Source organism: Zeus faber, assembly GCF_960531495.2.
Source record: "Zeus faber genome assembly, chromosome: 12".
Taxonomy (NCBI): domain Eukaryota; kingdom Metazoa; phylum Chordata; class Actinopteri; order Zeiformes; family Zeidae; genus Zeus; species Zeus faber.
Window position 1 is genome coordinate 8,278,354 of NC_137196.1, and position 23,379 is coordinate 8,301,732.

A 23,379-nucleotide genomic window follows, 5' to 3' on the forward strand; every position below is an offset into this window, starting at 1 on the left:
TTCCTCCTTCCAAGTTGAAAGGCAGAGCAAAAAGCTTTTCCTCTCCCTTTTTCTCAGTTCCCGACCCCGTAGCCGTAGTGGATGCAGTGAGTCGGCCCCGTCTCGGGTGTTTTCCTCCCTCTCTTTCCACCACCACCGCCGCCGCCGCCGCCGCCACCATGGCGGGGGCGATTATCGAAAACATGAGCACCAAAAAGTTGGTGATCGTTGGAGTTATTCTGCTGCTGTTCCAGGCGTTTTCCTTCATGGTCGGCGGCTTGATCGGTGAGTTGTTCCGTTTCTTTCTCTCACTTTCGTTGTTTTGTTTATTGTTTCCATTTTCCTGCACCGCGCGCGCCAGTCGGAATTCCACAACAACAATGGAATAGATGTTTTCTTTTACACTTGCGCTCAATCCGGTTCCGTGTGTGTGTGTGTGTGTGTGTGTGTGTGTGTGTGTGTGTGTGTGTGTGTGTGTGTGTGTGTGTGTGTGTGTGTGTGTGTGTATGTGTGTGTGTGTGTGTGTGTGTGTGTGTGTTCCCTGCTAAGAAGACTGTTGCAATTTTCATTAGTACATCACATCCTCACACTTAAGTTCCACAATGTTCTCTCTGTGTCCAACCCCCCCCCCAACATCACCACTACCACCTTCATTTTCTCCTTTTCTCTGAGAGTAGAGGCTGAGATGTAGGACATGACATTTGCTCAGTTCTGAGCACACTCTGGAGAGTTGGTGGGGTGGGTTGGGAGCAAGAGGCATTTTGTTCAGTGTCTATATCCAGGGTCATCAAAGCTTCATGAGGTCCACCACAGACGAGGCTCTTCAAGGTCTTCCACACTTTCTGTGAAGGCACGTGTGGCCTACCAAGCTCATTCGTCAACCTCCTTGACCGTAGTTTCTACAGATGGCATTTATAATTGTGGCGGGTATCTGTGCTGTTCTCTACTTCCTCTTCCTCTGCTTCATGGTGTTCAAAGTCTTCCGCAACATCAGTGGCAAGAGGTCTTCCTTGCCGGCAATGACCAAGGTCAGACGCCTGCACTACGAGGTGTGTGTTGGTCTCCAACTTTCTTCCTTTTCCTACATGAAAAAGAAACAGTCGTTATCCGTCACGCAACACACCACACTACAACACATGCTTGCACACACACACACATGCACATGCTTTGGATGGTGGCCGGTGAAATGGATCCTCTGCATTTGACCCATCCTGGCTTGTCCTTCCACCGGGGCCACAGCCAGGAGCAGTGGGCAGCATACGTGGACGCGCCCGGGGACCAGGTGATAAGTGTCCATCGCTGGTCAGACGATGATGGGTGCATGTTTTTGGTGGGGGTCCTTGAGGTGGAGGAAACCCCATGTGAGCACGGGGAGAACATGCAAACTCCACACAGAAAGGCTCCTATTTGGGAGATAACCCGCCGGAGCACGGTGCCAACAGTGTGTGTGTGTGTGTGTGTGTGTGTGTGTGTGTGTGTGTGTGTGTGTGTTTTAACTTTTTCGTCGCGTCGTACACGTGCATCGCGGTTGCGGCGTTCACGGACGGAAGCCGCTTCCAAGCGATTATTCGAGTAGCCGTATTTCACACTTTGCCTTGCCAAAAAAAAGCTTCTAAAATAACACACACTAACACACGTTATTTCTGTTGCGTCCGTTGATGCATGACTGAGCACCATAGCTGTAATTTACATTTAATGGAAACATAATTATTTTGTGTTGAAATCTCATTTATTTCATTTTTATCTATTGGTGTCACTTTTTATATTTGTTGTTGTAATTGTTGTATGTATTGTAATGTAGTAATTATTATTATTATTATAATTATTATTATTATTATTATTATTATATGTAAATCCTGTTGACGACAACCTGGAATTTTCACCCCCACCCAACACACACACACACACACACACACACACACACACACACACACACACACACATCATAATGTCTGTCTGCCGGGTGGCCCCAGGCAGCATCTCTCTCTACCTTTTGTTTCACAAAGTTTAACTCCCTCCCTCTGTGTCTACCCAAATCCCAGTCCCCTTCCAGCACAGTCACATTTCCTACACACACAAGCACACTGCATCCATCTGTCAAAGTTATGTTTTGCCTCAAGGATTGTATCGGAGTTGCTGTCAGCTTGTTTCAAATCCACCCACATGCACAGCAGCTTCAGAGCACACACACACACACACACACACACACACAAACACATACAATGGGGACCACAGCCACAAAAGTTGAAGACTGTCTCTGGTGGCCTCGGCGTTGGGAAAACCTTCTCCTTCTTACTCTTGTCACCTTCCCTCCCTCAAACACACACACACACACACACACACACACAAACACACACACACTCTTACCTGCTCGCTATACTGGCTGGTGATAAATTAGCTTGTTTGGGTCGCTCTTGGTTAGAGATGGTTTTAATGAAGCCAGATTCCATTGTGTTTGCCCGGTGGCCAGGGGCGCCAGGGGTAATTGAGTAGAAAGTTTTTTTTTTTTTTTTTTTTCTTTCTTTCTTTCTTTCTTTTTTTCCCTCCCCTTGTTTCGCGACAAACCCGGGAACACGGCATGGGGTCAGCAGGCCGAGGGGGTGGGTGGTTTCGAGCGGCCATTATTCTGGACACATTGCGTTGGAGACTGGAGGAGCCAGTGTCGCTGCCGGACCGTCGGGGGTCACTAGATAATTGAACCCGAGGGCTTCCAGATAGCTGGGTTTAATTCAATTTGTGTGTGTGTGTGTGTGTGTGTGTGTGTGTGTGTGTGTGTGTGTGTGTGTGTGTGTGTGTGTGTGTGTGTGTGTGTGTGTGTGTGTGTGTGTGTGTGTGTGTGTGTGTGTGTGTGTGTGTGAGAATTAGGCTATACCAAAATCCTTCTGTGCTGGTGTGGTGACAGCACCTTTCCAGACCCATACAACACTGGCTGAGCAAATCAAGTCATTCAATTTGATTACTTACTCGATCGTCTCTCAGTGGCGTCTGACTGTTATGAAATCACTACATAACACACGGACGGTTTTGTGCTCTACATTAACAATGAGAATATTTGACCTACATTTCTCACTATAGGGCATTGAGTTTTGGTCTGGTATCATACTTAAATGGCCTTTTCAGCCATTGTTGGATTTCGTTCTAATGGTATTTTAAATTCATGAGAATATCATGTAATAGATATTCATTCATATCATGTAAATACATCGTGTCGTTTTGGGATACTAAATTCTTCTACATGTAACATTATTTAACGAACACACAAGTCTGAATGCCTCCTATAGATGGCCTTAGATAGGCTTAACAAGGTTATCGTGTTGTCCTAAGGGTGTGTGCACAACTGGAACATACTATTCTCATTGTGCCCCTGAAGAATATTTAGTTTCATTGTGGTTGTTGGTTATATCTGTATTGAAGCTCAGTTCGCTCAAGCCATCGAATCTAATCGAACTATAAATGGGGTTGGTCTGTCTGTCTGTCTGTCTGTCTGTCTGTCCTTCGATTAGAGAAAACTGTTCATCCGATCAACTTCACTCTCAAGTACTAAAGTCTACATTTTTAACGGGCATGTCTGTCTTTCCCTGGTGTTTGATTTTAACCGGCAGTATCCTCTTCTATTGTTTTGAACGGGCATGCATTAAAAAGTCTTAGAATGTGACCAGGCTTGCACTAGTACGCTTGCATTCAATGCCGGCTCAATTGAACCCTCATTGGTTGAGTCCCAATGAGGGTTGAGTAAAGTTAAAAAAAGTAGGTTAAAAAAAAAAAGGACCAGAGTTTTACTTGCACCACCATGACCTTATGTGAGCCATGTGCATTGAAATGTCTCAAGTCATGAATATGCACATTTTGGATACAGTGGTATTTACTGCAAAACAAGGATTGTTGTGTTTGAGTCTGACCCCTGATTTGGGTGTTGTACTGTGTATTAGAAGACCATGAACTGAGTTTGTGGCGTGTGTTCAACCCTGTGTTATCTTGGTTGTCGTTCACATGGGGCCTCGGGCTCTCTACGCAGGAGGTCTAGGCCTTCCTCCATTTGAATGATAATACCAGATCCTCTGTGGGCACTGGTCATATCCTGTAACTGGAGACAACAAGGGGTCTAATCTCATTGAGCTCATGAATCTCTAAAGCCCCTTTCCCCACATGGAATCGTAACATTGCTGGGATTGAAAATATCCCGCAAAGGCAGGAGGTCGTCATTCCCACTCTGTCCTCCTTTACGAAAAGGTTCCATATGGAGTCTGTTCTCACGTAGATGAATGTTACTGTTACATTACGTTGTGCTCCTGCGAGAGGTGTCTAATATCATGCGAGCCTGGGCAACAGAATCTGCTTTTAAGAGCAGCGCTTTGCTTCCTGTCTTCCTGCGCCGCGGATCCTTCCCTCCGCTGACTGAGAGGGGACAGAGCTCCCCGGACGCAATAACCCTAACCCAAAGTTAATAAATCGGTGTGATCTTTTTCAACCTGTCCTACACTCTCTGCCGCCGGAGAAGGAACGTTCTCCACCCGTTCTACCTCTCCCTGTCCGCTTGCTGCCTCCAGCTGACCACCGTGGTGCAGCCGGCGGCCAAGCAAAGCGCTTGTGCCCGATGTCCCCCGCGCCGCACCCCTAACTGTAAAAGTCACGTCCAAGGGCTTGGTGGCATAAAATGTGTAGAATATCTGTCTCCGTATAGAATGGAGGTGTTTCAGTTTGTCGTCTTTGCAGCCGAACGCCACGGCCCGGGTCAGACTTGCCATTTTTCAAATTTTTTTATTTATTTATTTTTTTTCTCTCCCCCAAAACAAATAAGTTTTAAAATATTTGCACAAAATAAATATTTGTAAAAAAAAAAACATGTTTGTACTCTAATTGGATTTGGCCCACCTACACTTTACAGCAATGATGCTGCTTCCATTCCCACATGCTTCCATTCACAGCCGTACCAGCATTTTCCTGGAAATTATACTTGGTCGAGAGCAGGGGAATTTACAAAATGACTTTTACGGAACATCAACACCGGACCCCTTTCCCACATGACGCCAAGACGGAACATTGCCGGTAGATTTATGGCTTTAAGTGCAAGTGGGAATGGTGCTTATGTAGAACTTCTACTTCACTGCTTCCAGGAATTTTTCTCACAGATCACTTCAAAGGTACAGACTCTCTCTGAGGTAACACTTCTAAACATTGTTAAAAGGTATTAGCACTTTGCTTGGAATGGGCTTGGCTCCAACCCAAAACACATGATGTTCCAAATGTCGGTGAAGACGTTATTGCCGAGTGCACCATTTCATGTATACACCCATCCATATTAGAACATGATTTTTATACTTTTTTGTTTTAACTTTTTCTATTTGTCCGTCCCTCAGCTCCCAGCCCCACCTATGCGGTCCACTACCTGGCCACCAAGTGCGTGGACACCATGAAGCTCCACCAGAGCTCCAAGTGGTTCATGCCCTGGGGGCCCAACCAATGCGACAAGATCCGAACCTTCGACGAGGCCATGGCCCAGAAGATCGAAGCCAACAACATAGTGTTCGCCATCCACATCCCTCTGCCCAACAAGGAGATGAGCCCTTGGTTCCAGTTCATGCTGGTCATCCTGCAGTTTGACATCGCCTTCAAGATGCACAACCAGATAGGTGAGAGCCGGTGACATTTCCGCTGAAAGGCATTTCAAGATGCAGAAATGGCTTTCTGTGGAAGGAGTGCATAAAGTAGTGTTTGGAGTAGGGTTCCCCAATCTCCTTTCTGCCACGGCACACTTTTGACAAACTTTTGACTGTTCTGTTGATCACTAAAACCATCACAAACACGTCGATCCGTGCTTATCATTATGGCCTACGAATTCTTAGTGACGCAAGACTTGTTCGTCGCGTACAAATCTCTAAATTGACTCGGGAGTCTGGGGGCGCTCCAGATAAAGAGTGGGCGAGTTGGTGTTGTCACCCCTCGTTCACTGAATGAAAGGATCGAAGGCTTGTAAAATTAAACGACTTTTTACACATTACTGAGGTACTTGTCAATTTTGCCGGACCTCAAAAAAAGAGTTGAACCTTACACTGCTGGTTCTCTCTTTCAGTGAGAAACTTGAGCTCGTTCGGATGAATACAGGGCTGCTATTCTGGCTGGAACCAATGAATTGGAGGAATGAGTACAGCCTTGCAATTTTGATCTTGCAACACAAGAGCTAGTTTCCATTATTCATCTCAAATGAAATTTGACACATTCATGACACAACTTGCCAAATGCTGATGCTCCTTATGACTATGTTGTAGGGACGGCTGTTGGCTATGACGTTGCTCAAGATGGCCGATGTGCATGAGTCTTTCTAAGTGCTCTGCAGTAATGTCCAGTTCTGAGTGAAGCTGGGCTGTGCCGCTCATGGTTTGGTGCACAGAATAGTGTCCTTCAAGAGTTTCAAACCAAAGCATGAATTCATTTTTTTCCATTTTGTGGCTGTTCTTAAACTTTGAGTCATTTACCGAGCAGCCTTTTTCTCCATAAATCTGCCGCTTTTGTGTGCTCTAAGCAAACATTTACACTGCGGAAGTCTCAACACGGCCCACGTCCTCTGGCACCTGTAATCACACTCATGGTTAAGCCTTGACGTCATCCCTCGCTGACGGCCCGATGCCTGTGTTTCTGATATCCTTGCCCCCTCAAAGACTGTGTGTGTGTGTGTGTGTGTGTGTGTGTGTGTGTGTGTGTGTGTGTGTGTGTGTGTGTGTGTGTGTGTGTGTGTGTGTGTGTGTGTGTGTGTGTGTGTGTGTGTGTGTGTGTGTGTGTGTGTGTTGGGAGATTGCATGAGCAACCCACAGGAATGCGGCTCCCTTTTCTCTCTCTCTCCTCCTCCGCAGATTGGATTTCTCTTGCACCAAGAGAGGTTTGCTAACAATGATGGATGTCCTGCTGGTGCTCCTCTATGGTGATACGGACCCTTGAGGGGCTTTGTGGCAGGGGCTTAGAAGGGAAAACCTTATAACGCCAGCGTAGAGAGAGCGGAGTTGGAATCTGGACCTGTTTCATAGTTAATTGCTTCTGGGCAATAAGAGCTGCTTATCCAAACCCCGGTGACCCAGAACCGGATCATTACCATAATGTTTTGATGTTTGCGATCGCGCCATATGTTCCTGGATATGGACCCTGTTGATAGACATTTGTCACAGGCCTGTTTGCTGCTCTGCTTTGGCTTGTAGGCAATAGTGTCGCATCAATGTGATCATGTTCTTGATGATTTATTTATTTTTGGTGCCCCCATCTCATTTGAGTCAAGTTTCTTAAGCATGTCTTTTTGTCTGCTCCGTGCTTGAAACCGACTATATATCTTTGGAAGAGGAAAAAACAAAACCCCATTTAGTAAACATTGAAGATTTCCTGCAGGTTCGATACAGGCGAGGTATTAACCAAGAACTCACTTTTAGATCTTGGGTACTTGGATACCTTTTAGCTCTTTACCTTTAACCTAGACTTATTAATTCGTACCTGCTATGAGTTTTGTCCTACGGATACCTGGAAAAAAAATTTTTTTAGACTCTGCGATATAAATATACATCTTTATGGCCATTTGACAAAATGTTGTGTTTAATAAAAGCATCCCGATCGATGTAGACATGAACTACCTAACTAGTCATTCTGTCGGCAGCACAGTCGTGGGTATGTTTGGCCCGCTCGCATTCCTGGCCTCAGGGGAGGGGAGGGAAACGTTTTTGGGGAGGTGGGGGTGGTGGGTTTATTTACTTCAGTCAGCGCCTGGCTGCCAGACAGACTAGTTTGGTGATTCACCCCTCCTAGACCACAACCTCGCTCCCTCTGCCAGATGCTGCCTTCTGACTGTAGATAGGCAGACGGAAAAAAACGAAAAAGGGGTTCTTTGGAGTGACGCCATTATAGAACAACCATTTTGGCTTTGACACAGCAGGATCTTGAGTGGAAGAATTGGGAGCCTTTTTGTTGATATCCCAAATAACCACATAACATGAATAATCAACCACCAAATAACGTTGATAGGTCTGTGATGTGATCAAAGAACCCGCCGGGAACCACAAATTTCTTTTAGAGTACGTTATAAGTGGAGTTTGACTAGATTTGCTTCCGAGTTTGGAGGGTATACAGTGTGTGAGGGTTCTTTACTTGGAAATAGGTCAGGTAAATTATCACTGTCCAGAGGTGCCTTGTGTAATTGAACAAATGTCAGCTTTTTTAAATCAAGCACTTGGTGCATGCGTTTGGAATCGGTCTGAAAAAAATCAAATAAGAATAGCCAAATGTACAAAAAATTGCCACGTTTCCAAAGAGAATAGCCAAATAAATAATAAAAATGGTGGCACACTTTTTAATGTTACCTAGAGCTTGAGCGCTACTAAAGCAACTACATTGGAAAATAGTGGTTTTAAAACATTTCGTGGTGGTGTTGTTGCAGAGACGAGGTGAATGGCTTATTCATTACTACCTAGTTGGAGCAAAAAAATAATAATAATAATAAAAAATAAAAAAAAATAGATCTTGTAATGTATTGACTTGGGCGTAAGGATCTCAGGATCTGCATAGCCAAAGCGGGAAATCAAACACGGCCGCCCTCCAAAGGCAACCGAATGGACCTGCCTGGCTCGACTAGACTCGATAAAAACAGAAACAGGGGGAGCCGCTATTCCCTGACTTATATGCACTGTGATGCCCCCCCCCCCACACACACACACACACACATACACACCTTACGGAACCAGCCGGCCCGCCCAACCAAACCTGCCAATAACTCCCCCACCTTTATAGGACCAAGTGGCCCCTGGCGGAGCTCCAGCTATAACACAGCTGCTGAGGAGGCTCGGTCTCCTGGGCGATCGGTGCTGGACTTGGGCGGAATGCTTGTACGGCATAATCTGAATCGGCTCGACTGTTGGGGAGAGGAGAGCCCACTACGGAGACAGTCGAGTGCCAATAACCCTCTCTGTCTCTCTCTCCTCGCCTCTCCCTCCTCTCTCTCTGTCTGCCCCCCCCCCCCCCCCCCCCCCGTCGTAGTACAGGCCAGCGGGTTCCTTTCTCTCCATTCCAGCCTGTTTCATAATGGTACAAGAGGCTCTCCAGAGGAGCTGGCGGAGAGAACACTTGGCTTTGTGACTCGATCTAAAGATGCCGTCTCAGTGGCTCGGCTTTCTCTTTTCTTTTTTTTTCTCCCTTTTTTTTTTGTTAATGTTTTTGCGAGGCTGGTCCTGTCTCGTTGTTTATGTGAAGTAGAGGTAACCTACAGGGCCCTCGACCACGTCTTCGGGCCGGCGTCGTATCAATACTTAATAGCGCGGCGGGTGAAATTTGAGACTCGCGCACTTATGCTTTTACACCGGCCTCCGTGCTCGCCGGTTCTTGTTTGGATTGCTGACCACATTGACCGCATTTACATATTTAGCTTTATTTGTATTGTGACGATTTAGGGGAATATTACTTTTGACCTATCGACACCGTAAATCACATAGGTCACATAGTGTTTTAAAATCATGAATGTATCCTTTTATCACTTTTGTTTTTTTTATTTTTATTACCCTAGCCCCTTCCTGAAAAGGCCGTGTGTGTCCATCACTCAGTCATCGCAACCTAATTTATTTTCTTTATCTTACCGCAGCTGAGTGCGACTGAATAGTTCTCAAATGACTGTGATCGGCACATTGCTATGATAGTGGTAATACCCGTTAAAGGTACAAAAAGTGATATTAAATAAACAAACAAAAAAATCATAATATTACTGTGGCAATTTCGCCTACCACACCCCACTCAGACAACAGGGTTGTAAACACACCCGTTTATTGGGCTAGTTGGAGTAAGTCCAGGAGCAGATAGACATGTCATGGCAGGGGCTCCTCTCCTGAGTGTGTGTGGTGATGGGGGGTTTACCTTTTGCTCGTTAGACCAACCAACAAGCAACAGGTACACAGCCACTCTGACCCTGGGCACCAATTTCCTAGACCCAGGTCAGGTGTGGCTGCTCAAACCACACCGTCCCCACACCACAATGAAATTCTCGTACACAAGTTAAACTTAGACAGTTTTGTGCAGTTCAATGAGTTTTCCGCATGGTCTCTAGGTCTGTGAAGTGACCCTGAACGTCCAGATACCCACTAAATAGTTTCATTATCTGTATTCTATCATTTGTTGCCATGAAGAACAAATAGCCTTAAAATCTCTCTAATCGTTATTCCCTCTCAAAATCGCCAAATTGCGGAGATCCCGGATTCTCCAAAAGTCTTTCCATGCGTGTTGGGTGAAGTGTGACAGTATCTCTATTCTCCTTTTCTCCTTCCAGAGGACGGATCCCTGGTCACCATCGACGTGGGCCTGGCCTACAGGGATGACACGCTGAGCGAGTGGACGGAGATGGCCCACGCCCTGGAGCAGAGGAAGCTCAACTGCAACTTCACCACCGACAAGGTGAGGGACGCTCCCGACCTCCCGAACCCTCCGGTCGAATTCCATTTCCGTTAATAAATTTCCTTAGTCAAAAATGTGGTTTCTTTTCAATCCGATTGTCCCCGGGATTCATGATATTCTGACCAGGTAATGAGTGGTCAGCACTTAAATTTGAATTTTAAGTTTTTCTTTTAATTTTTCACATTTTGTGCGTATGTCTGTTTCCGGTCAAAAATGACCGCCCGTACGTGCAGTAATGAATGTATTTTTAATATGTTATAAAATTGTATATTTTATTTTTTTAAATTAATGTATTTTATTATGAATATATTTTAATGTATTTGTCTGCTATTTGTGTATATTTGTCAATTTTTATAAAAAAAATATTCTTCACTTTTTATTCTATTTTATTTTGTTATTTTATTCGTTTTTTTTTTATGCTAAATTGCTAATTGTCTGTATGTCTGTCTCAGTAAATGTTTCTGGTGGGATAACAGGCGGAGACTATATTAGAAATTGTAAACCTTCTTAGAATCAACACAGAATATCTATCTTTACCAAATGTGGTATTACTAGTATATAGATACTGACTCAGCCTGTGGCGCTGAATGGAATCTGCCGAGCCCTTATGGGAGAATCAAAACGGACACATTTTTGTCAATTTGCATTTTCTTTTTCTTCTTCCAGACCTATGAGAACGAGGGCCGGTACTACGAGTGCGACCTGCTGCCCTTCATGGAGGTGGGCAGCGTTTCCCACAAGTACTACCTCCTCAACATCCGCCTTCCCGTCAACGAGCGCAAGAAGGTCAACGTGGGCATCGGCGAGATCAAGGACATCCGTCTGGTGGTAGGTCCGCCGCACCGTCGCCGGATTTCATCCTCAGAGGTTCGACAATGTGCTCAACTCAAGATCCAGATATTAGCTCACGGGGCCTGTGGCTCTGCTTCCTTCCAGGGGATCCACCAGAATGGCGGTTTCACCAAAGTGTGGTTCGCCATGAAGACCTTTCTCACGCCCAGCATCCTCATTGTCATGATCTGGTACTGGAGACGCATCACCCTCATGACCAGGCCGCCCGTGCTGCTGGAGAAGTGAGTGACTTCCAAAAATTCACGAAAGTATAACTGTCCTCTATTTATGTCATTGTCCAAAAAAGCTCCTGAGTCCCCTACCCCCTTGTGACGGTAAAAACTATCTCTAGTGTCATGCCATTGGTAGCCTAGTTAGTTGAGACCAGTTATAGGACATTGGTGTTGGGAGTCTCTACAGAAACGCCTCCTACAACTGGCCTCGAATGCGCTCCGTTGTGTGTCAATTGTGTTTGGGGCCATTTATTTAAAACAAGACGTTTTCCATATAAGGTCAATTTATCAAGTTTCTAAAACCAGGATGAGAGGCCCAATGAAAGACTCACCTTATCCACTCAGTTGCCAACCGGGAAGGTTTTTTTTTTTTTTTTTTTTTTTGTCTTTCTGAAGAGTTCCGGGGAAGCTAGGATGTCAAAATTGGGCAATTAGGGAAACCAAAATGTCTTCTTCCCATCTTAAATGTCACATTATTCGAGTTCAGGTCTGTCTTGAATTTTAATAGGGTGACGACAGCTAAATGGAGTCTCAAGGCGTTGAAGAGTGACGGAGGCCTTTGCTTTAGATGCACGCTCCCAGATTAACTATTAATGACGTGCACCCTACATCTAGGTCAGGTAGTACTCTATTGAAGGTCACTGGGACCAGGAGGTGTCTTCAGTATCTTTAAAGATGATGGAGCAATTTAAACTTCAGGTGACTGACACAGTACAGTACCTATCTGTACCTATCAAGGGCCAAACTCGACTTGCTCACCACTATGACTCCGAGATGGCCCCCCAAAGTAGCTCCTTGTTCTAATTTCAAGCAAAACATCCGGAACGAGAAGGACGTGCGATACGATCTAAAAGCTTGCAGCGTAGACACAACACACACACGCACGACATCTACACACATCCGCACTCACACGCACTCCTCCACCCTGGGTTTTCTAGCTCGCAGCTTTCAATCCCCCACTGACAAGCGGGTTCCTGCTCTGGTAGGAGGACTATTTGGGGACGGCTTGGCAAATTATTTTTTCATGGAGTAAAAGCTCTGCCGGAACAGTCATGTCATGCCAAGGGTGGGAGACCTCCGACTTTTTTCTAAAAAGTTCCAAAGCTGCAGGAGCTGGAAGGGAATTTGAGCCATCGGGAGTATAAATCACATGGTCCCTATGTGGATGATGCATTTGATGAGACAGGAAAAGTCTTTTTTTTTTTTTTTTTTTTTGTTGGTTTGTTTTGTTTTTTTTAATAAAGGAAGATACAGTGGGGCAAAAAAGTATTTAGTCAGCCACCAATTGTGCAAGTTCTCCCACTTAAAAAGATGAGAGAGCCCTGTTATTTGCATCATAGGTATACCTCAACTATGAGAGACAAAATGAGAAAAAAAATCCAGAAAATCACATTGTCTGATTTTTAAAGAATTTATTTGTAAATTATGGTGGAAAATAAGTATTTGGTCAATAACAAAAGTTCATCTCAATACTTTGTTATATACCCTTTGTTTGCAATGACAGAGGTCAAACGTTTTCTGTAAGTCTTCACAAGGTTTTCACACACTGTTGCTGATATTTTGACCCATTCCTCCACGCAGATCTCCTCTAGAGCAGTGATGTTTTGGGGCTGTCGCTGGGCAACACGGACTTTCAACTCCCTCCAAAGTTTTTCTATGGGGTTGAGATCTGGAGACTGGCTAGGCCACTCCAGGACCTTGAAATGCTTCTTACGAAGCCACTCCTTCGTTGCCCGGGCGGTGTGTTTGGGATCATTGTCATGCTGAAAGACCCAGCCACGTTTCATCTTCAATGCCCTTGCTGATGGAAGGAGGTTTTCACTCAAAATGTCACGATACATGGCCCCATTCATTCTTTCCTTTACACGGATCAGTCGTCCTGGTCCCTTTGCAGAAAAACAGCCCCAAAGCATGATGTTTCCACCCCCATGCTTCACAGTAGGTATGGTGTTCTTTGGATGCAACTCAGCTTTCTTTCTCCTCCAAACACGACAAGTTGAGTTTTTACCAAAAAGTTCTATTTTGGTTTCATCTGACCATATGACATTCTCCCAATCCTCTTCTGGATCATCCAAATGCTCTCTAGCAAACTTCAGACAGGCCTGGACATGTACTGGCTTAAGCAGGGGGACACGTCTGGCACTGCAGGATTTGAGTCCCTGGCGGCGTAGTGTGTTACTGATGGTAGCCTTTGTTACTTTGGTCCCAGCTCTCTGCAGGTCATTCACTAGGTCCCCCCGTGTGGTTCTGGGATGTTTGCTCACCGTTCTTGTGATCATTTTGACCCCACGGGGTGTGATCTTGCGTGGAGCCCCAGATCGAGGGAGATTATCAGTGGTCTTGTATGTCTTCCATTTTCTAATACTTGCTCCCACAGTTGATTTCTTCACAACAAGCTGCTGACCTATTGCAGATTCAGTCTTCCCAGCCTGGTGCAGGTCTACAATTTTGTTTCTGGTGTCCTTTGACAGCTCTTTGGTCTTGGCCATAGTGGAGTTTGGAGTGTGACTGTTTGAGGTTGTGGACAGGTGTCTTTTATACTGATAATGAGTTCAAACAGGTGCCATTAATACAGGAAACGAGGGGAGGACAGAGGAGCCTCTTAAAGAAAAAGTTACAGGTCTGTGAAAGCCAGAAATCTTGCTTGTTTGTAGGTGACCAAATACTTATTTTACAGAGGAATTCACCAATGAATTCATTAAAAATCCTACAATGTGATTTCCTGGATTCTTTCCCCCCATTCTGTCTCTCATAGTCGAAGTGTACCTATGATGAAAATTACAGGCCTCTCTCATCTTTTTAAGTGGGAGAAGTTGCACAATTGGTGGCTGACTAAATACTTTTTTTGCCCCACTGTAAGTGCATAGATACCCACAGACACAACCCTTCACTCTCCTGTCGTGCCCGGTTGCATTCCCCACATAGCGATCCAATGTGGTTTCACTCGGTTCGCTGGGGAGAACACGGCTAACGGCTGACTGTTATAACGCGCGGATGGAACCGTTTGGTATCATCAAGTCTCTTTCTGAACCAGAAGAGAGAGAGAGAGAGAGAGAGAGAGAGCGTGCGTGTGTGTGTGTGTGTGTGTGTGTGTGTGTGTGTGTGTGTGTGTGTGTGTGTGTGTGTGTGTGTGTGTGTGTGTGTGTGTGTGTGTGTGTGTGTGTGTGTGTGAGAAAGACAAGCAGGTTAACATACAGGTTTTCAAATAATTGTCTTTTTTATTTCTTTCTTCCTTGCGGTTACTCCTCCCACCTCTCCTTTCATCTGGTTGTGGCGTGCAGGAACCTGCCGCAGCCGCCTTGTTCTCGCTGTCTTGCTCCCTCGCTCTCGCTACCCTCTCCACACTCTCTCTCCACGCTCTTAGTTTGAGACCTTTTCACTTTGTGGCCTTCACGTAAGCTCAGAGCTGGCTAATATAAGATGAAGGTTATTCAAACACGGAATGATCTCGTTTAAACAGACACAGATTTAGCCTCGGCGGGAGATTTAGGGGAAATGTGCTTTCAGGCGAGTGTCGTCATTCCTGTCTGTGGGGATGAGACAAGAAGTTTCTTTGTGTTGTTGTGGTGGTAAAACCGGCTTCTTTTGGCTGTGTGCTGTTATGGTTTTTGGCCTTAGGGAAGAGGTGTCAAACCCTCTTATCTGAAGTGGAAGACGTACTGTATATATTTATTTTATTTAAGTGAAATCATATTGAGCCTATTTTCTCATATAGTCCCTTAATATGGCAGTAGTGAATGTTTGGTGACTTTTTTGTTGAGTCATCTGTTCTCTGAATAACTTAATACAAAGGTGCTGAAGTTGCCTTAGTGTTGGGGGTGGGTGGGTGGCTGGGTATTTGCACAATCACAGTTGGGACAATGCAGCCAGACTGTCTTGGCCCTTTCAAGCACTCTTTACTCATCGTAAACATTGTTCACTGAGTAACCTTGTTCCCAAACAGGCGACTGGAACAAACTCTTGTTTCTCGTTTGCATTCGCCATACCCATGAGACTGGCTCATAGTACAAACTCGTAATTTCTGACACAGTCTAACTCTGGAGGAACTCGGTACTCAGAATTCACCTCAACCTAGCAAATGGCCCACAGGGAATCACACCGGGATGATTGGATTTCTTTATTCTAGGGATATTTAATCCTTGTATTCATTGAAATGATCACATTAATATTTCAATAAAAATGACCAAGAGATAGAGAGACAACATATGACGATGACAATGTCATTATTGTTTGATTCAAAAGGCACATTGAACCTACTTCCAACCAAATGCGGAAATTAATGCTTTCCATAACGTTCTTTTCCTCGTTCTAAGGGTCATCTTCGCTTTGGGAATTTCCATGACGTTCATCAACATCCCAGTCGAGTGGTTCTCTGTGGGCTTCAACTGGACATGGATGCTGCTCTTCGGAGACATCAGGCAGGGCATGTTCTACTCCATGCTGCTCTCCTTCTGGATCATCTTCTGCGGGGAGCACCTCATGGTACTGCACTAGACCCACTCGTTTTACATCTTGGCCATTTTAATAGATCCCTATGTTCATCAAACCACATACAATTACTGTTTGTATTTAGGACATTGTACCACAAGGTTTCAGCTAAAATAAATAGTAGATATTGTCATTTGAAAAGTGATGGTATGTCTTGAATAGACTTTAATGGCATTTAAATGATACCAGTCTATAACAAAAATGGACTTGCTGACTGAATGTCCAAGGCTCACTAAACTGGTCCTTTGACACAAAGGATGTAATAGTCCTCTGTCTGATGTGTTTCCTGGTGGACCTTTTGTTAAGCATCACCTAGTTTTAGAGGAAATATTTCCGTCTACTCGCCCCCAGGACCACTCAGAGAGGAACAGATTCTCAGTCTACTGGAAGCAGGTGGGACCCATTGTCTTCGGCTCCTTCTGCCTTTTCATCTTTGACATGTGCGAAAGGTGAGGACGAGCTGCTTCTATAATCATTGCTTTGGACAATAAATCCTACAAATGAAAACATGTAATACATTTATGACATTCATAATTTGCTTCTGCTCATCAGGGGGGTCCAATTGACGAACCCCTTCTACAGTATCTGGGCCTCGGACGTCGGAACGGAGCTGGCCGTATCCTTCCTAATGTTATAGGAGGAGGATGTTGAGGTTTATCAGCCGAAATGTTTCTACTGTGAACAGCCACTGAGTCTAATCGTCTCACAAACTGTGAATGGCAAAATATTGTTTACTCCAAAAATGTAGACCCATCAAACTTGAGTCATCAAACATGACCCAACCAACCATGCCTGTCATATTTGGACCAATTGCAGGCAGGGAAGTGTTTTGATAACACACAAGACTGCTAACCTCTGGTTCGTCTTGGCTACTGGCTCCTTTCTTCTGTTCTGTTCAAAGGTGTTTCACAACTGCTGAATAATCTGGCAGCCAGTGCAGCTCCGAGTGCTTCACTTCTCTCTAGGCCTTGTCATGTACCGAGCGCTGTGAGCTCTGATCTAATAAGAGCGGAATAATTCAGTGATGCCAGATGCGAATGCACTGCTGTGTGTGTATGTGTATGTGTATGTGTGTGTGTGTGTGTTCCCTGCTAAGAAGACTGTTGCAATATTCATTAGTACATCAATTCCTCACACTTAAGTTCCACAATGTTCTCTCTGTGTCCAACCCCCCCCAACATCACCACTACCACCTTAATTTTCTCCTTTTCTCTGAGAGTAGAGGCTGAGATATAGGACATGACATTTGCTCAGTTCTGAGCACACTCTGGAGAGTTGGTGGGGTGGGTTGGGAGCAAGAGGCATTTTGTTCAGTGTCTATATCCAGGGTCATCAAAGCTTCATGAGGTCCACCACAGACGAGGTTCTTCAAGGTCTTCCACACTTTCTGTGAAGGCACGTGTGGCCTACCAAGCTCATTCGTCAACCTCCTTGACCGTAGTTTCTACAGATGGCATTTATAATTGTGGCGGGTATCTGTGCTGTTCTCTACTTCCTCTTCCTCTGCTTCATGGTGTTCCAAGTCTTCCGCAACATCAGTGGCAAGAGGTCTTCCTTGCCGGCAATGACCAAGGTCAGACGCCTGCACTACGAGGTGTGTGTTGGTCTCCAACTTTCTTCCTTTTCCTACATGAAAAAGAAACAGTCTTTATTCTTCACGCAACACACCACATGCTTGCACACACACACACACACACACGCTTTGATGGTAACCGGTGAAATGGATCCTCTGCATTTGACCCATCCTGGCTTGTCCTTCCTCTGGGAGCACAGCCAGGAGCAGTGGGCAGCAGACATGGACGCGCCCGGGGACCAGGTGATAAGTGTCCATCGCTGGTCAGACGATGATGTGTGCATGTGTGTGCAACTCCACACAGAAAGGCTCCTATTTGGGAGATAACCCGCCGGAGCACGGTGCCAACAGCGCCCCAGGCGGGAATCGACCCAGGACCTTCTTGCTGTGAGGCAGCAGTGCAATGCACTGCGCCACCGTGCCACATGACTTTGTGTTTCATATATTAAGAGCAGGAGGTGGTTTTTGTACTTACTTGTGCCTTTTCCCACATAGGGTCTGATTTTCAGGTTCAAGTTCCTGATGCTGGTCACTCTGGCCTGTGCTGCCATGACTGTTATCTTCTTCATCATCAGCCAGGTGAGTCTGAAGTCATACAAAAGGGACTTTTCCAATGAACTGAGTAGCTCTCCGTGTTACGTATGGGGTCGTTAATGTCTTTTTTTTTCTCCTGTCTCAAGGTCAATGAAGGCCACTGGCACTGGGGGGAGCACACGGTGCAGGTGAACAGCGCTTTCTTCACCGGCATCTACGGCATGTGGAACCTCTACGTCTTTGCCATCATGTTCCTCTATGCCCCGTCGCACAAGCGCTACGGGGACGAGCAGTCCAGTGGTCAGTGCATCCTCGGTAACTTGGCTACTTTGGGCTATATGCCTTTTTCTCTCACCAAGCTTTCGGGATAGAGGGGAAAACTAAACTAACAATCCCTGTGGGAGTGGGTAAATACAGCAGCAAAGAATACAATTGAGTTAAGAACCCAACACATAACCACTTAAAATGACAACGCAACCAGATTCTCTTGCTCTGTTTTGGCTATGGGTTCCTGAATCCTTAGATAATGATACAAACAACACCAGTGTCCCAGTAACACCAAGTTCACCCCGTTGGATCGTGAGTGACTATTCAGGGAAAGTTTGGAAGAAAGAGTGTGACTGGAGGGGGGGGGGGGGGGGTGGAGGATTCCCAGGGTAAAGGAAGGACTCTTTTGGGCCCGAGAGGGTGTTTCTAATGCACGGCAGGCTTCCTTCCAAAAGGGATAAAAGAGTGACTGGGTGGTGGTTGGGGGAAGGGAAGTAATGAAAACCATCCATCCTCCCTGACGGCCGAGAGAGAGAGAGAGAGAGAGAGAGAGAGAGAGAGAGAGAGAGAGAGAGAGAGAGAGAGAGAGAGAGAGAGAGAGAGAGAGAGAGAGAGAGAGAGAGAGAGAGAGAGAGAGAGAGAGAGAGAGAGAGAGAGAGAGAGAGAGAGAGAGAGAGAGTTTTTCGAGATCTGGAAGCTTTCCTTGGTATGAGTCAGCCAAGCTCATGGGATGGAGGGGGGGAAGGAGCGGTCCCGTCTTCCATGTTGATTTTTGCTCAACAAAGGGCAAAAGTTAAACGAAGTTTCAGGTTAAAAGGGGACCTATTTGAATCCTTTTCAACAAGTGAATATAGGTCTCTGAGGTCCCCAAAACATGTGTTTGAGGTTTTTTTTTTTTGGTGAACATACCGCTCAGATTATGCATTCTAGCCATTCTAACATGCCTCTATAACCCTCCTGTTACTGACAGGTTTCGTCTATTTTGTGTTGCCTACCTTCTGAGGCCCCTAGTTCTGTAAGCCAATGCGGTTTGAGCATGAGTAGTAGTGTTCCGTTGTGTGAAGTATGTAAAATAACTTTTACTTATTTCACCTTATCACGCCACCAAAATCTGTTTCTGAACAAATTTAAGGTGGAAAAATAAGCAATCCAGTTGCTGAATGTTCACTCAAATTAGATCTACAAGGCCTCATTTAAAAGTTTGTTACGACTTTCGCAAGGGAAGGGCACTGCTCCACTACCGAGCGCACTGCATGGGACACCGCACATGGATTTTTTTTGTTTAACTCAATAAGGAAACACTGGAAAACAGAATGAAGACATGGTTTTGTTTGGGGAACCACGCTGCGCATTGCGCAACCTACTGCATATTTATTATTATTTTTTATTTATTTATTATTTTTTTTAGAAAGAAAGAAAAAAAGACATAGCACAATTGTTTTTAATACTTCGATTTTTCTTGTCTGCATTTTTGTCAGATGGTTAGTATAAATTTATCTTTCTTTTGAAAGATTTGTGCTGGTCTCTGCACCCAACAGAGCAGTTCCCATGCTTAGGGGGTCCGGTGGCGCTTGGTATGGGTGGAGTTACTAATTCTAATAATCAGTCTTCATGTGGCGTAGGAACAAGAGACAAATCTGAACAGCTTGTTGAATCACTTGTTTTCTTAAATACGGACCCCACAAAAAACTGACTGGGTTTTCTTATTTCGTAGCTTGTGTGTTCGAAGGCCGATTAGAGACCCACATGTACGAGCACAAGCACTGAAAAAGTGAGTTTTTCACAATAGGTCACCTTTAAAGGTTTAAAAAGAAAAATGGACTCCCAAAGAACCTCCTCCCCAAAATAATGAGTGGCTCCATTGATTCAGAGGCGTGGACAATGAAACACATGAAGACTGTGAAGACTTGAATGACATTGATCATATTTCGGCGGATTTTCTTATAACATGCCTCCTCAATCCAGAATTGTAGATGAAAGGATTGGATTGTTATGGTTTATGAATCAATATTGATTGTGTGCAGTTCATTTTATCGCACACAGTATACAGGTTCTCCTCACTTAACAACTGAGTTCTGCTCCTAGGACCAGGTCGTTAAGCGAATTGGTCAATAAGCGAGGGCCCGTGTTATTTCACGGTAAGGGGGCGTGGCCATTGTGAACACTAGTGGAGTGAATACTGACAGACTGCGGGAACAAGACTGAGACTGAGACTGGGACCGGTGATGCACGATGAGATGCTTGACGCTAAGACGCCACGGTATTGTACGCAGCACACAATACAGACTGGACGGGGAACTGGTCGTAAGTCTGAATGGTAGTTAAACAGGTAGCTCGTTAAGTGAGGAGTACCTGTACATAAATTCAGCCTGATGTCCCCTGTGACATCAAGGTAGTTGCTCTAGCTGTATAGTGAATGTTTTAATGTTTGGTTGTTGCAGCTTAAGAACTAAATAAAGATAATAATTTAACTAATCTATAGCCCCTTTCTCACTTGCACTGAAAGCTGTAAATCTACTGGCAATGTTCTGTATTGGCGTCATGTGGGAAAAGGATCCGGTGTCGGTGTTCCGTAAATTTCCCAACTCTCGAAGTAGTATAATTTCTTGGAAAATGCCGGTATGGAAGTGTGTGGGAATGGAAGCAGTAACATTGCCGTAAAGTAGGGTTGGAGCCAAATCCAAATAAAGCACAAAAAGTGGGTATGAATGAGTACCCACTATTTGAGTACAAACATTTAATTTTTACAAATATTTAAAAAAAATGATTTGTATCTGTTAAGAAAAAACATTTGGGAAAAATGGCGAGTCTGATCCCAACTGCGGAGCTCGCTCCCAAGACGGGAAACTGAAGCCTTTACAAAGACAGATCTTCATATTCTTGAATTTTACTCTTTTTCTTCTTAAAAATGCCCCTCAGGCCCTAGACGTGTCTTGTCAGTTAGGGGTGGGATGCGGGGACATCGGGGCCAAGCTCTTCGCTTGCCCCCCGCTGTGCCGCAGCACGGGGCCGGGGGGAACGAGCGGACAGGGAGAGGACCTAGAACGTTCCTTCTCCGAAGGCAGAGAGTGTAGGACAGGTTGAAAATGACCACACTGATTTATTAACTTTGTGTTAGAGTTATTGCTTCCGGGGAGGGGGATTCTATCAGCAGCGGTGAACAGAGACCGTCCGGGATGGGCAGGGAGACGGGGAGCAAAGCGTCGCCAAAAAAAACGAAACCGATTCTGTTGCCTAGTCTTATGTGATATTAGACACCCCTGGTGCGAGCATTATGTAATATCACTGTAATAGTCATCTATGTGGTTAAAGACTCCATACAGGACTCCATACAGAACTCTTCCGTAAAGGAGGCGATGTGAGAATGAATGCCTTTGCCCGATATTTTATTTTTTATTTTTTTTTATTTATATTTTTTCTCTCTGGGAGAGGGGCTTATCTCTATCTCTCGATTGTGTTTTCGTGTCAGGGGACGGTGGAGCCAACGGAGGGGAGGACATCCAGCTGACCACCACCATTACCCACTCGGACGGTCCCACGGAGATCTACAAGCTGAGCGGCAAAAAGGCCCAGGAGTAGACCTCTCCCAGACGACCACCCGCTCTGTGCTTTGGATTCACACCCACTACCTGCTGCTCCAACAACCCCCCTGCCTTCCTTCCCCACCCATTAATATCTGTCCTTTCACCTTCAAATATACACCTTATGTACATAAAAAGGAATCCATTGAATCCCCCAAAGAGCTGTAGAGTTATATCAACCCCACGGGTCCTTTCATTTCATTTATCCCACCTCCTGACACTTGATACGTTGTGATGTCACAAAGTTATCATGTTTGTAAATGTTGCATAACTCTTCGCTGTTACTCCCAACCAGGTCAGCGTCGTAGAAAAAGTTAAGTTAAAGAGTTCAAGTTTCACATTAGGATAGTTATTTAAGTCTAAGGAAATATTACCATCTGGTGGTGGTTTATAAAAACGGCCGCATCCCCTGTTTGTCTATAAAGTGTAACCAAGCTCTGGCTTTTACTTTGAAATGTATGTCTGTTGTGGATGGACAACAAGGTTTTTATCGGCTAGTATGCAAATACTTTGGCTCAGATAGAGAATGTATATTTTTTTTTGTAATGGTCTCACTCAAGGCCATGGAGTCTTTCCCTGTGCACTCACACCGGTACACTCTCATAGAACGTAGATTAAGTGGACTAGCCATGTCCTGGGATCTTTTTTTCCCCCTCTAAATGTTGAGGGGAAATGTACAAACTGCATAGGCATTTTGGGAAAGATCCTGCAAGGTCATTATGTTACATTATGAAGATATCTATTTTTTATAAAGTGCATATATTCAACTTTATAAACGACTTGCATTAAGCAGCATCGCAGTCTGTTGACAAGAACGAGATTTTAAGTTGTCGAGCCCATTACATATGGATCTTAGTTATTTTGCGCATTTAATGCTAATTGAAATAAAAATCTTTTACTTCATGCCTGTGTCTGAGTGGTGCCTCAATGTTTGCTGTTTATTTTTTTTTTATTTTATTTTAATATATACTTAAGAGGCAACGTCTGTTGTATTGCATATATTTACACACACTTCAGTCATTGTAGCAACTTAAAAAAGAAATAGCAAAACCTACAATTTTTCTGCAGTCGAGAAATTAAGGTCTATGTTTTATATTGAGGAAAAAGGTTAAATAAAATGAAATGAATCTTAAAATGGATGAAACTAAATATAAAACAAAATAGATCATTTATAATTAAAAGTTTTAAGTAGAAATCTAAATGAGGAGAAATATATATATATATATATATTCAAGATTCAAGATTTTTTATTTGTCACATACATATACATACTTTCATACATATATGCAGTGAAATGTAATGCAACGCACCCGGTGATAGCACACAATATGTCCTAGGAAAAAATAAAAAATAAAATAAAAAGTAGAAAATTCCTTTCATAGACCGACTAACTGACTCCTAAAACGTAATACAGTAAGTGGAATACTTATAGAATAAGATAAAAATATATAGAATAAAATACAATAAAAATAAATTGAAATAAAAT

General features: G+C 44.4%; 1 protein-coding gene across 3 annotated transcripts; it reads left to right on the top strand.

The window, feature by feature from the left end:
- wls (Wnt ligand secretion mediator) lies at positions 1-22,796 on the top strand. Of its 3 annotated transcripts, none has more exons than XM_080010652.1 (12): positions 1-264; positions 5,337-5,609; positions 10,262-10,386; positions 11,053-11,214; positions 11,323-11,459; positions 15,764-15,932; positions 16,290-16,387; positions 16,491-16,554; positions 17,389-17,532; positions 18,007-18,090; positions 18,192-18,360; positions 21,782-22,796. In XM_080010652.1, the coding sequence occupies exons 1-12, from the start codon at positions 159-161 to the stop codon at positions 21,889-21,891; spliced, it is 1,641 nt and encodes a 546-aa protein (XP_079866778.1). In that variant the 5' UTR covers positions 1-158; the 3' UTR covers positions 21,892-22,796. The 3 variants fall into 3 exon arrangements, with proteins under 3 accessions (XP_079866778.1, XP_079866779.1, XP_079866780.1); XM_080010653.1 differs by having other exon boundaries at positions 18,192-18,345; XM_080010654.1 differs by having other exon boundaries at positions 17,389-17,511.
- The last annotated feature ends 583 nt before the right edge of the window (positions 22,797-23,379 follow it).